This window comes from Triturus cristatus, chromosome 2_1 (assembly GCF_964204655.1).
Source record: "Triturus cristatus chromosome 2_1, aTriCri1.1, whole genome shotgun sequence".
Taxonomy (NCBI): Eukaryota; Metazoa; Chordata; class Amphibia; order Caudata; family Salamandridae; genus Triturus; species Triturus cristatus.
The window spans coordinates 671,097,586-671,110,998 of record NC_140581.1 but is presented as its reverse complement, the minus strand read 5'-3'; the positions used below and the strand labels follow the sequence as shown (position 1 = coordinate 671,110,998).

Here is a 13,413-nt window from a genome sequence, read left to right as displayed (position 1 = left end):
TATCATATGGCCTCAATCAAATATTTTTTATAGATTTAAAACACTTTTCACACCTTTGGCCGTTGATGAAAATTAAATGTAGATTTGTGTTGAAAGTTCCCCATCGAGTTTTTTTATATCAGCAACTCATTCACATAATTTTTGACATGTATCCTTGTCATCATCCTCCAGGGAGACCACTCTTCTAAATCAAACATTTGCGTTAGTTCCTCGCTCCTAAAACAAATACCACCAGACTATCAAATGCCATGTTTGTGAGTTTAGCCAAGAGCATCAGTCCCTTAAACTGCTACTTAATCGTGTTTGGCTGTAATTATCACTGCAGGATGGCACTTTCCAAAATCTAAAAATATGAACTCAAACCTATTGAACTGATTGACAAGCAAACATGCTACAGTTGCCAGTCTATAATTGATGATAAAAAAAAAATGTAAGAGATTAAGTTCAGAATACATACAGCAGTATGGCACTGCAAAGCATAAATACAAAGGGGAACTGACAAGAAAATCACATCAATTGTGTGAGGTGAGGTGATTCCGATCTTCCCTACCCCAAGGAATCATGCGCACTCTCTGTACTCGCTGTACTGCACGCTTTTCAATGTCTCAGCTCATCTTCATCAAGAATTTGAGTGCATCTCCTTTTAACTATACAAGGTACAACTCGTACCAGAGTAGACATGCAGAAACTATGAAAGTACGTAGCAATTGTGGACAAGCAATGACAATAGAAGTTGTACGGTCCCCGGACATCCAGGCAACATTGGGGGAGGAGGTGAAAGAGGTGGTCCCTATCAGCACCAATCATACACCATTATCATGATGATGATCACTTCTACTCAGAGTGGGGGCGGTCCTGTGGTAGCAGCTCCATTATTGGTTAGTGAGTCCGTGGCCCCTCCTCGTCCTCATCCATATGCACCTCCCTGAATTCTTCCAGGATCCTTCCAGATTGTGTCCCCGAATGGAGGCTCCCTGAATCAGTGTCTAGGGTAACAGGTGGCAAACCTGCCCCTGAAGCTCTGTGTATTTTGTAGTTGTTCCAGCATGTCTCCCCATAGTTCTCAGTCTGCCTGTTCATTAGTACAAACTAATTTCAACCATTACACCTCTGCCACCCCTCAATCCCATAAGCCGCCAAGCAATTTATGTATGCTTGTTGGCCTAGGTTGCGCCCAGTGTATGGCTAAACGTCTCTTAGCTAGTATCATTCCCAGGAGGTCAATCTATGTCTCTTATTATTCCCTCTTTTCAGGGTCCGGAGTACACCCAGTAGGCAATGCTTGACTCAAAAGTTCAACTGTATGTGTGTAATTCCCCGTATTACCCTCATCACCCCTCCCGGTACTCTTGCAGTCTACAGCACTCCAAGGCAGGGGCGTAACACTGGCCCCCGGAGCCTCCGCGGTGCGGGGGGGCCCTTGGGCTGCAGAGGGCTCCATCAGCACAGTACTCAGGCCCAATAGCTCTGGATTAAATCCGGAGTGGGGCTACTCCGTGTGCGTGGCAGGGGGGCCCCCTCAACTTTCGTTACGCCACTGCTCTAATGTCATATGTAGGAACGTCTTCGGAACTGTCCCGCATCTGGTAAATGCTCCTGATCTTGACAAGCTGATTCTGTGTAGCCATTGCAGCGTTAAATAGGCATGATGCAGGTAATAAAATTGCGTAAGCATGAACCATGCATTACTGACCACTTCCATAACCTGGACACAGGCGCACGCCCATTCGCTCCCTGTGAGGGGTGTGGTTAAATCTACTGTCCATCTGTCCTTTGCTACCCTTATGTATGTGTTTCTGTCCCCTTTCAGAGCTTTATAAATATGGGATATCAGGCTTTTACTGAATCCAGAGTCCAGCAACAACACTAGCGTCTGTGAGACCAACGGCTTTGCAGGAAAATCTGTCGACCTCCTGAGCCATGCGGGAGAGCTTGGTATACTGTGAAAACTGACCAGGCTGTATCCAAAACAAGTTCTGCGCTTCGCCCATTGTTATAAATATGCTGTTTAAATAAAGGTCCCCAGATACTGTACAGCCACTCTCAAATCACTGTATTAGGTACATTAATTCTTGCAATTGCCAGAAAGGTTGTAGCCACTGAAGGTGAAGCGACCTGGCATAAGGTGCTCTGCGCAGCATACGGGTGACCGCCAGCTCCCATGCCTCCGCTACCTGCTGAATAATAAACAGACAGTCCCTTGGAACGTCAGCGCCACACATTAAGTACTTTGGGAGGTTTGCACTCTGCCTCCACCTAGCTAGCAATTTCTTCTCTCCATTCGCTCTGTCTGCTAACTACTGTGCTGTGTATTTCAGCATTCTAGCTATATAATACATTTACAGGTCTGGGATGCCTAGTCCCCCAAGCTCCGGGTCCCACTTCAATATCTCTAGTTTCACTCTATTTCTTTTGCCTGTCCACACTACAGACACCAGTAGACAATTTAATTTAGTGAACTTAGACCATGGGATACTAGAAAGTAAATCCTGTAAAATATATAGCCATCTAGGTAGCAATACCATTTTGTTCAGGGCAACCCTGGCCATCACAGATAGTGGCAGCTAGTTCCAGACCGGATGGAGGCATCTAGGTTTTTAATCACCCTACCCATATTCAGACGATAGTGGTCTTCTGAGAAGTTCGCCACCTGGATCCCCAGATACCGGAAATGACCTCGCTCCCATTGGAGCTCTGTCATTGAGACATTATCATGGGGCCGGCCCTCCAGACCCACCAGTGTTTATTTACATGTTGTCCCAATGCCCACCCAAAGGCAGCCATGATCTCCACAAGAGTCTCACAGACCTTTCTGAGTGTGTGATATAGAAATGTGTATCATCCAAATACAGTAAAATAACATGTGTGTTCCCGCCCACCCTGATACCCTATTACATCATACACCGCCGCAGCTTAATCGCTAAAGGCTCCATCGTTAAGGTGAAAGAAGCAGCGACAGTGCGCATCCCTGTCTTGTGCCCCCTATCAATTGGCAATCAGAAATCTTATTCCTGGTTCTGACCCATGCAACAGGCTGGGTATAAAGTAGTTATACCCAAGATAAGAATATCAACCCCATTCCTCCTTTTCAACACCTCCCGTAGATGCTACCAGTTGAGCATGGCAAATGCTTTTTCAATATCCAATGCTACTAATGTGGCTTCTGAAGGCTGTATGTCCTGCTGAGTGTAGCACATGGGACAGTCTTCTTAGATTCATATGCGTACTTCTTCCAGGCATGAAACCACACTGGTCCTCGTGTACGAGGTGAGGTGCTACCCTGCACAATCTAGTCGCAAGAACCTTCAACAGTATTTTTGTGTCAATTCCCAGCATAGACAGTGGTCTGCAGGAATTGGGTCCATTGGATTGCTAATTGGCTTTGAGATCATGACAATCTGAGCTTTGTCATGGACCGTGGCAGCACCCTCAACTGCCTTGGCTCCCAGAAAGTCTCCAGCAGGCGAGGGACCAGCAAGTCGAAAAATACCTGATAATACTCCACCGGGAGTGCAAATGGGCTCAGTGCCCAGCAGTGCGCCATGTCTCGAAACCCCTCCTTCAACTCCTCCACCTGGATCTCTTCCTCCAGCTCCCTCTCACATGCTCCTGTAAGTCAGGGATGCTCACGTCTGTTCAGAAAACCCCTAACGTCTACCGACTGGTCCCGTATTGCCTCACTATAAACCACCAACAAGTGTCCCTGCAACAAGGAATTGATGCCGGTCTGTGTCCCACCACGGTTCCATCTCATTGTCTCAATGGCAAAATCAATGGGGGGGATGCTCCCTTTTAAGCAGTCATGCTATGAGCAACCCTAACTTATCGCCCTCCCTGTGCAGATGTTTCCAGTATTCACGCAAAACAAGGCAATCCAATCTGTCCCACAGCCTCCACACCCTCCTCTGGACTGTTAACAGCCTATTCTGTCCTGCTCACACCACTTGTGCGTCTCACTGGAGGCTGGCCAGGGTCTGCTTCTCCACCGCCAACTCTACATTGAGTCAGCGTCTCATACCACTGACCTAAGAGATACATTCCCCCCATGTCACCACTTTCATGACATCCCATTCTGTAACACTATGATGTTGTGTTCCGATTAGTGTCAAAGTACTCAATCAGTACTTTTTGAAGCTCCTCCTGGAACAGGGCATCTCCCAGCATCTCCGGTCAGAGGATCCACAGGGGCACCTTCCGTCTGGCTCCTCCTGCTCCCCACTCCAAAAGCAGAGGTGCTTGGTCCTTGAGAAACTTTCCCAAAAACGGCATATCCTACACACTTGTAGCTAAATCTCCAGTCACCAGAAACCTATCAAGGCACCTCTATGTATTATGCGGTGGGGAGTAACAGGTACCTTCTCTGATGTTGAGATGTGTCTACCACCAGATATCTTTGCAATTCACTCATTCCATTATGGATCTCAGTTTGGCCTGCCATAATGGGCTTGGTAAGCAGTCAAGGGGTGGTGTATGTCCATCTAGGACACAGTTAAAATCACCCGCACATATGAGTGGGATCCCAATATAAGGAAGCAGCCCGCTCTATCCCAAAAAATAATTACTAATCATTAGTGTTGGCAGCTAACACATTCAGGAGAGACACCTGGAAATCTTTTCAATTACATCTTATTCAGATCACGGACTGATTGATTGCATCTGGTAAGCCAGTTGGGTCATAGTACCAGTTGTATTTAGATTTTACAAGTTCAATTTCAGGAAAAGGGAACTTTTGTGTTGTTGGTATACACCAGGTTTTATAATACAGCAGTCATGCCACACATTGTCGGCCTCAAACCATATGTTTAGTGCTGCTGTAGTGGATGGTAGAATAGGTGCTGCAATGGCAGTGGCACAAGTGGCATTTCTTTTTTGATGCCATGGGTGTATTTTTTCACCATATACTATGGCCTTATAGAAATGTGCCAATCAGGTTTGAAGCAAATTCCAATATGTTTTAGGGGGTTAAATCCTATTCATATGCACTGGATAGCAGTGTCCTGTGTTAGAGTGCAAGATTACCAGTCAGTGAGTCCAACAAGAAATAAAAAACTGTGGATGACCTGTCAAAAAGATGTCACTTTGCAACACACTCCTTCACTCTCTTTTTCTCTCTCTCACACTCACACAAACACCCACACACACAAGTTTTCTTTTGTCACTCACCCACTCATTACAGATGACATCAAGCTAGCTTCCTGTCAGCTTAACATAGGGGCACAGTTTAAACTCCTGTATCCAAGGTGATTAAGGTGCTACACACTACTTTAGAAATCTGGATAGAATAGAATAGAATTAAGGAGGTACACACTACTTAGTTCCTCTTTCCTGAGAATACCTGACAAAACTCTCATCCTAACTAATTATATAGTACAACAATTGTGAAAGACTGATATACTGCAGGCCACATACCCTTCAACACTCCTTTTGCTAGATTTATGAAACTAGAATATGGAGTAACTATGCTAAAATATGGAGCAATATTCAAATCCTAACGAGTTTAATTATGTAGTAGATAATGGGACTAGTGGAGTAATATGCTAATCCTTATAAACAAAGAACCAAAGGCGGACTCTAAATGCTGCACAATCCTCAGCGTGATTCCCAAGTAATGCTTTATATATAAATTGCAAAGCGGTGTGCACATCCAGCTCCTGCACCCTGCTTAAGCTGCCCAGTTAGCCGAGACATCGTCACTGACACTTCAGGAGCTCTCCTTTGGCCCTTATCAAGGAGGCCGTCACACGACTACTATTCAATATTACCGATTGACGTGGATCCCACTAATATAACAAGGTCCGCATTAGGTTGGGCCCTTGGAAACCATGTCCTCTAAACTTTAGTCATGTCTCAACTCCTAGCTTTGTTGCCCTGACGAAGCTCAATTCTTGAACGAAACACGTTGGCTGATGTGTTTTATGAACCATATGAAGTGGTAACAATAAAGATTGATGCAACGAAGATACTGATCAAGCTTCTTTATTAACGCATTATTGGCTTGGGAGTGCACCGCTCCATTGTTCTTCAAGTAATATGCTAATCCTAATATAGAGTAATATATTAATCCTAGTATCCTAATATGGACAACACATTTTTCAATCATCTCCATTGTTCTCTTCCCTTTCTGCAAAGGGGTTGAGCTGTCAATCAGCATAGCAGAAATATTGGGGGTTGATACTAGATAAATCGATAGCTATTGGGATTAGCACAGTATTGGGAGCTATAAGGACCTGAAGCATGTCTCTAATTCAAATCAACAACAAGTAATGCTTCTGGGCTCTCAATGAAGGTTTATAGAGGCCTCAGTGTGGTTCATAACCTCAAAGTAAAATGCTAGTTCTATTACATGAAGAAACAAATGTTAGTTTATATTGTATTGGCCATATGCACCGGCTCTCACCTCATAGCTTATTTGTTGTGGTACAACAGAGAGTCTAGGGCCTGTATTACAGATAGTGCACGTTTAACTGGGTGTGCCGGTGCAGACAGGGCCAGTATTCCTTCTCACAATGAAGGAGCTGTTTCTACTGCAGGCACCTGCACTGGTCTAACAATGCATTATTGAATGATGGGCAGACTGTGTGTATCCACTTCTAGGCCTATCACTGGAAAGGCAGCAGCCTGACTAACATTTTAAAAGGAGCTGAAATCCCCCTGTGGTGGGTGCAGTGAGTGACCTATGGGTGGGTGCAGCCATTCACTGCACCCACCTATAGGTGGATGCTCAGGATGAGGGGTCCCTCGGACCATCTTTGCCTCTTTTTAAGGGGCACCCTCAGTGGGGTGAAGTAACAGTACAACACTTCTATGTAGTACAGTCCGTGCACCTCCTGGTAGACTCTTTCCCTCCACCTCTGCATCTGTAATATGACCAAAGGAGAGAATGGTTCCTCATTGCATCAGGCCACGCCCCCATGTGAATGCAAGAATGCCCCCTTGATGTTGACTCTAGACTTTTAGCAGTGTCATAATCTGCATTACAGAAGAGGCTGTGTAAGCTCCTGTTCCTCTTCTGCAATACCAAAGTGCCCTTGAGTGTCAAAAGCATTCTCATACACTCCCAGGGCTCTTCCAATATATTCACCTCTGATCTTTTTCCTTTAATAAGTCTTTAATAATTGTACATTTGCACACCTTGCTAGTACCCACTATGCATTTGCACAGCTGAGGAGCCATGCACAAACGGGACAAAGGAACAGGCGAAACTGACACATAAAAGCTCTATAGAGCATGAAGCCAGAAAGCAGGACAAACACCATGCTCGGACTTTCAATACATCCTAGCCAGACAGGGGTTCTGGTTGCGCCCGCCTCTTCTCTAACCCTGGGCGTAGTTCGCGAAGTAGCGCTACGTGTAGCTACGCAAAGTGCACTTCGCACTACGCGAGCTACGTGTAGCACTTCGCGAACTGCGTAGTACCCTGTTCGCACTGTGCAAGATGCCGATTTCAATGATTGCACAGTGCGGACAAGCATCCGGCATTGTGCAATCATTGAAAACGGCATCTTGCACAGTGCGAGCTGTAGTTTTCTGCCGCTCGAGTAGATTTTTACTCGAGCAGCAGCTTTCTCAACGCGGACTGGTAGTTTCTCATCGCGAGCGGTCGCAAGCAAACGCGACCACTCGCAATGAAAAACCTGACCTCCCCACGTTAAGAATCTCGCCGGGAGGTTTATTTTCCACACTCGCGATCGCCAACTTGATGTTGCTGATCGTGAACGAGGAAAAAGTCTTGCCGGGATGTCATTTTGCTTGCTCGCGGTCGCCAACTTGTCGTTAAAGACCGCGAGTAAGCAAAAAATGACCGCTGCACTACGCAACGCTATGCGTGTTTGCACTGTGCTACGTGCAATTTGCGTAGTGCGAAGTAGCGCAAACTTCGCAAACTATGCGAGCGTAGCGTAGTGCTTTGCCCAGGCTTACTCTTTTTACTATATTGTACCATGCAGCCAGCCGATAATTAGCTGTACGCAAAAACCAAAGGTGTAGGGATTATTGAGGGGAGAACAAACAGACAAAGTATGTAACTTGTAGGCGGCAAATAACATGCAATATGCGAGCAATTGTGAAAGTCTTCAGGTAAAGGAAAGTTAATGTTATTTTCCCATATAATGCTTTCCGTTTTCCCTTCCATATCCACTGGACATTGTCAGAGTGCCTAAAACTCCCTATGCATCAACTGGATCCACTGAAAACTAATATACAGAAGGGACACGTGCTACATGGAACTCACTGGCAATATGTTGCAAATATTTCTTAATAATTAACCCTGGGCGTAGTTCACGAAGTAGCACTCTGCGAAGCTACGCAAAGTGCACTTCGCGAGCTACGTGTAGCACTTCGCGAACTGCGGAGTACCCTGTTCGCACTGTGCAAGATGCCGTTTTCAATCATTGCACAGTGCGGACAAGCATCCGGCACTATGCAATCATTGAAAACGGTATCTTGCACAGTACGAGCTGTAGTTTTCTGCTGCTCGAGTAGATGTTTACTCGAGCGGCAGATTTCTCAATGCGGACTGGTAGTTTCTCATCGTGAGCGGTCGCGAGTATACGCGACCACTCGCAATGAGAAACCTGACCTCCTCGCGTTGAGAATCTCGCCGGGATGTTTATTTTCCACGCTCGCGATCGGCAACTTGATGTTGCTGATCGCAAACAAGGAAAAAGTCTCGCCGGGATGTCATTTTGCTTGCTCGCGGTCGCCAACTTGATGTTGAGGACCGCGAGCAAGCAAAAAATGACCGCTGTACTACGCAATGCTACGCTACGCATGTTTGCACTGTGCTACGTGCAATTCGCGTAGTGCGAAGTAGCGCAAACTACACGAGCGTAGCGTAGTGCTTTGCCCAGGCTTATTAATAATGCATATTGGAAGTGGTATAGTTAAGTTAATGTTATCCTCACTTTTATGTAGGGCTCATTCAATTAAATAAGTCTACTGTGCCATATTGATTGCTATAATACATCCTAGAAGTGTGCAGCCGTAGCGTTTAGAAGATACTTCAGTTGTCATAAGCAACTTAATGAAAAAGCGACTTTGTGAGAAAACCAGAAGCAAGTCCCTTGTGCATGTTGTGCTTTATTATTTCTCCTTCCACTTTTGATTCACTGTTAGTCACTTTATTTTCTCCACAGTTGGGTAGGCAACTTCTGAATCAAATGTCAAAGGAAGAAGACCTATGGAAGAAGGATCTGTCGTTTAAACAGAGAAAGGAGGATGAGAGCTTCATAGAAACAATGCAACAAAAAGAGCAAACACTGAAAATGAAGAACAGGTCTTATGAACTACTTTCTGCCACATACGAGGAGATGAAATTAGGACTGTAGAAAATCGGACAATACATTTAGACTTAGAGTATCAAAAATGTAAAGAAATTTCACAACTTTGATAAAAATTAATAAAAGAAACTAAATTTACGCATGTGCGTGGTGAGTAGTACTTTGACAACATAAATTGTTGAGTTTTGACACAACCAATAAAAATGCCCTTGAACAACACAACTTCTCAGTGTACTATAATTCTAGTTTTTATAATAAGGAAAATCCATTTGTTTATAGTGTGTTTGGGTATAAATGCCGTTTGACTTCAAGTTTTTTATATACTTCCGTTTTGAGGGCACGCGCATAAAATGACCATGTGTGTACTGCTTGTAAAACAATTGGGTTCTTTACTAGAAGTCTTTACTACGTTACTTTATTCTAAATAATAATTAGTTGTTAATTAAAAAATACAATTTGTGTTTTAATTTATGAGTGAAAAAGAAACAACTGGCGATTTTTATTTTTATTTTGTTCAATACAGTTTTACAACATAACAAACAAAAAAAAAAGAACACCGGGTTTTGCTGGGGGAAAAAAGCACACACATAGCCCATATCTGTTCGAATAGTGCATAGCAAGCCAAGGAATACAGAACAGTAGCCACTCAACGCAAAGCATGCAAACCATCGATAAGCCCATGGCAATTTCTCATTGACCCATGTCGTGGGGGCTCCCTGAGCAAGAAAGGTCCATCTGCAGCTGAGTCTGTCCAAGAATGCTCAGTGCTGCGTGGGCGAGAATACAGATAATCATTCCCAATCGGGTGGGCTCTCCTAGTCCCTCCAAGCCGGGTGTTGTGCGTTGGGTCGCAGCCCTAGCTTGCAGTCAGGTAGATAGTCTGTAGGCCCCAGATGTCTGTGGGCTGCGATTGTGCAGGCATCATTCCCAGTAGGCTTCAAGCTGCTCCAGGCATTATGACACATCTTACAACCAGTTTCTGATTGAGGGGCAGGGCGCCTGCCCCAATGTATAGCCATTCTGCGCTTAGCTAAGAGAAGCAGCATTGCGCTTAGTTGTCGGGTCTAAGAAGGGACCTCCTTTACATAGCCTAGTTAGGCAACCAGGGGCAACTCTTGCAAGCAATGACCTGTGATCGGGGTGATCATTCTATAAATGTCTGTCCAGAGCATTGCTTTTGCAGGGCAGTGCCAAGCAAGGTGCAGAAACTTGGCTGAAGGCGCAGCACACAGCAGGTATCTTGTCTCCTCCACGACTCCCAGCCTATGTAATTTAGCAGGTATGCCATATGTCCGATGGAGGAAGTTGAAATGAATCAATCTGAGTCTGTAATTTGGAGATAGTGTGCCTGATTGGATACAACAATAGTGCCATTGTTCCACCGAAGCAAGTGGGGGGGTCGTGTCTGCTGCTCAGGCGTTTGGAGCTCCAGGGACAATCACTGAGTTTTCGCTTGGATTCCTGTGTAAAGTTGAGTGATGAGCTTGCTAGGAGATGAGTGTGTATGTTGCCCAGTGCATGCAGAGTCGGGAGGGAGGTTTCAGAAAAGTACAGTGCAAAGTATTGTTCAGGCGCGGAGCAATCCAAGGCTGTGTGCGAGGAGTCTTCCATTATTCTGTGTATATGGAAGAACTACTCCTCAGGATAAAGGCTGCCAAGCATATCACGGCCCAATTGGCGAGCTCGACAGCATGCCCCATCATCCGTGTCAAAATGAGGGTAGAGTTTCAAGCTAATAGCACACTTGGTGCAAAAAGGCAATTCATCTGGACTCGTTGATGTAGGCCATCCCACTTTTACAACGTGCAAGCCACCATATCTATTACGACACAAGGACACCTGACTGGTAGATATAATGCACTGGGCAGAGGGCAGGGGTCTACACTATCCACCTATATGGTGGTGTGTGGTTGAATAGCATAGGATGAAACCAAAAAATGGGCAAACTAGGCCAAGGCACAATAAAAAATATAAGTTAATGTCGTGGACACTCAAACATTCCTGGGACAATGGGAAGGTTAGTGCTTCCCATGCTAACCCGGGCAACCCACCTGCCCATATCAGGGACATCAAAGTAGAGAGGAGCTGCCTGAGAAAATGCCTTGTGAGGGGGATGGGAATATTGATGAACAAGTAGAGAAACCTAGGGAGGACAACCACTTTGGCAATGGCAATCCTGCCTTCTAGGTGTGTATGCAGTGACTTTATTATTCATGACTGTTTTGCAATGAAGGTCCTGAGGATAACCACCTTAAATACTTTCCATAACATGGATTAGAAGTTCATTGAGTGCTCATTATGAGTGAAATTGTCAAGTACCTCTGTTTGGATCTCGTGCCGGGATACAGAGTTTAGAAGCACATATAGTGGCATCCCACACAAGAATGCCCTGGGATCGGCATGGGGGTGGGGCTCTTGCAGAACCAAGCCATGGTCAAACAGAGTCCTCAGGGGATGGGTGGCACCAGTGACCAAAGTGAGCACATACCCTGTGGCCAACCAGTAGTCAATTCTGGATCAGGTGTGTGTAGACGTGATGTATGTACCTTTGGCACCATGGGCATTGGTGGATTAACATGCGAAACAGCCTTTACCACGCAGGTATGCATCAATTACCATGTAATACCTTTACATGCATGTTGTTTTACCACCGATATGCCTTTACCACACAAGCCTTTACAACAAAATGGTAGGTTTATTTAAGGTAAGTGTGTGTGTGTGGGTATATATACATATAGCACAACCAAAAGGGATGATGGACGGAGTGTTGAACATTGCAAGCACTCACCCCCAGTCAACTGATCTGGGTTTAATCCATCATCATTCTTTAGCTCACTCCGCCACTCCAGTTCAGACATTGCCATAATCAAATCAGTCTGACCCTGTGCCTCATGGGAACAGTCCATCCCGAACTGCCAAGCCATGTCTTCCCTGGACCGGAAACAAGCATCCTGGGACCGGTTTTTGGCTCATTAGCCGTCATCAGCCACACTAGCTGGAATCCAGTGGCAAAGTGAGCAAGGGACCCACGTCTGGGCATACCCTGCCAAATTAGGGCAAACAAAGAAAAACCAAAGGGGATGATGGACGGAGTGTTGAACATTGCAAGCACTCACCCCCAGTCAACTGATCTGGGTTTAATCCATCATCATTCTTTAGCTGACTCCCCCACTTCAGTTCAGACATGGCCATATGCAAATCAGTCTGACCCTGTGCCTCATGTGAACAGTCCAGCCTGAACTGTCAAGCCATGTCTTCCCTGGACCGGAAACAAGCATCCTGGGACCCGTTTCTGGCTATTCAGCCGTCATCAGCCAGGCTAGCTTTGAATCCCATTTGGTTTTGCTTTGTTCGCCCTAAGTTGGCAGGGTATGCCCGGACGTGGGTCCCTTGCTCACTTTGCCACTGGATTCAAGCTAGCCTATCTGATGATGGCTGATTAACCAGAAACCGGTCCCAGGATGCTTGTTTCCAGTCCAGGGAAGACATGGGGGCATATTAACAAGGGCTTTATCTCCACTTTTTTGGCTTTAAAAGCCAAAGAAGGGGTGATAAAAATAACGCCCTATCAACAACAGGGTGCTAACATGCAAAATCGCATGTTAGCACCCTTTTCACAACGCTTCCCTTTGCATCTCTAATGAGATGCAAAGTGGGCGTTCCAGAGCAAAATAATAGGAGAAATGTCGCCAAGCGACAATTCTCCTATTATCAAGCTTCACGCTAACCCTGTTAGAGACAAAAAAAGCAGCGCGTACCACGGTTAACGCTGCTTTTTTACGTCTGCTAATTTTCAGATTTAGCCATGCAAACCAATGGGAGGCGGATTACATGGCTAAGTCTACCATGGGCTATCAACAAGGATATGCCTATCCTTGTAGTTTTATCGCTGCATTACCAGCGATAACCTCCCAAAATGCCGCTATCGCTGGATTTTTTTATTGCCTAGGCGGTTAGCGTTGTTAATAACGCGATAACCAGGCGATATTATCCAGCGATAGTAGGCGTTAAAAAAATTAACGCTAAGCGCCCTTAGCGTTAATTTTCTTTGTTCCTTGTTAATATGCCCCTTGGCTTGGCAGTTCGGGCTGGACTGTTTCCATGAGGCACAGGGTCAGACTGATTTGCATATGGC

The 13,413-nt window shown here is 45.4% G+C and overlaps 1 protein-coding gene across 1 annotated transcript in view; it reads left to right on the top strand.

The window, feature by feature from the left end:
• Positions 1-9,446, top strand: part of TMEM232 (transmembrane protein 232) — a 684,788-nt gene extending 675,342 nt beyond the window's left edge. The window contains exon 14 of the mRNA XM_085640765.1: positions 9,135-9,446. Coding sequence (XP_085496891.1) covers positions 9,135-9,326 — 192 coding nt within the window. The 3' untranslated portion in view covers positions 9,327-9,446. The remainder of the gene's footprint in view (positions 1-9,134) is intronic.
• The last annotated feature ends 3,967 nt before the right edge of the window (positions 9,447-13,413 follow it).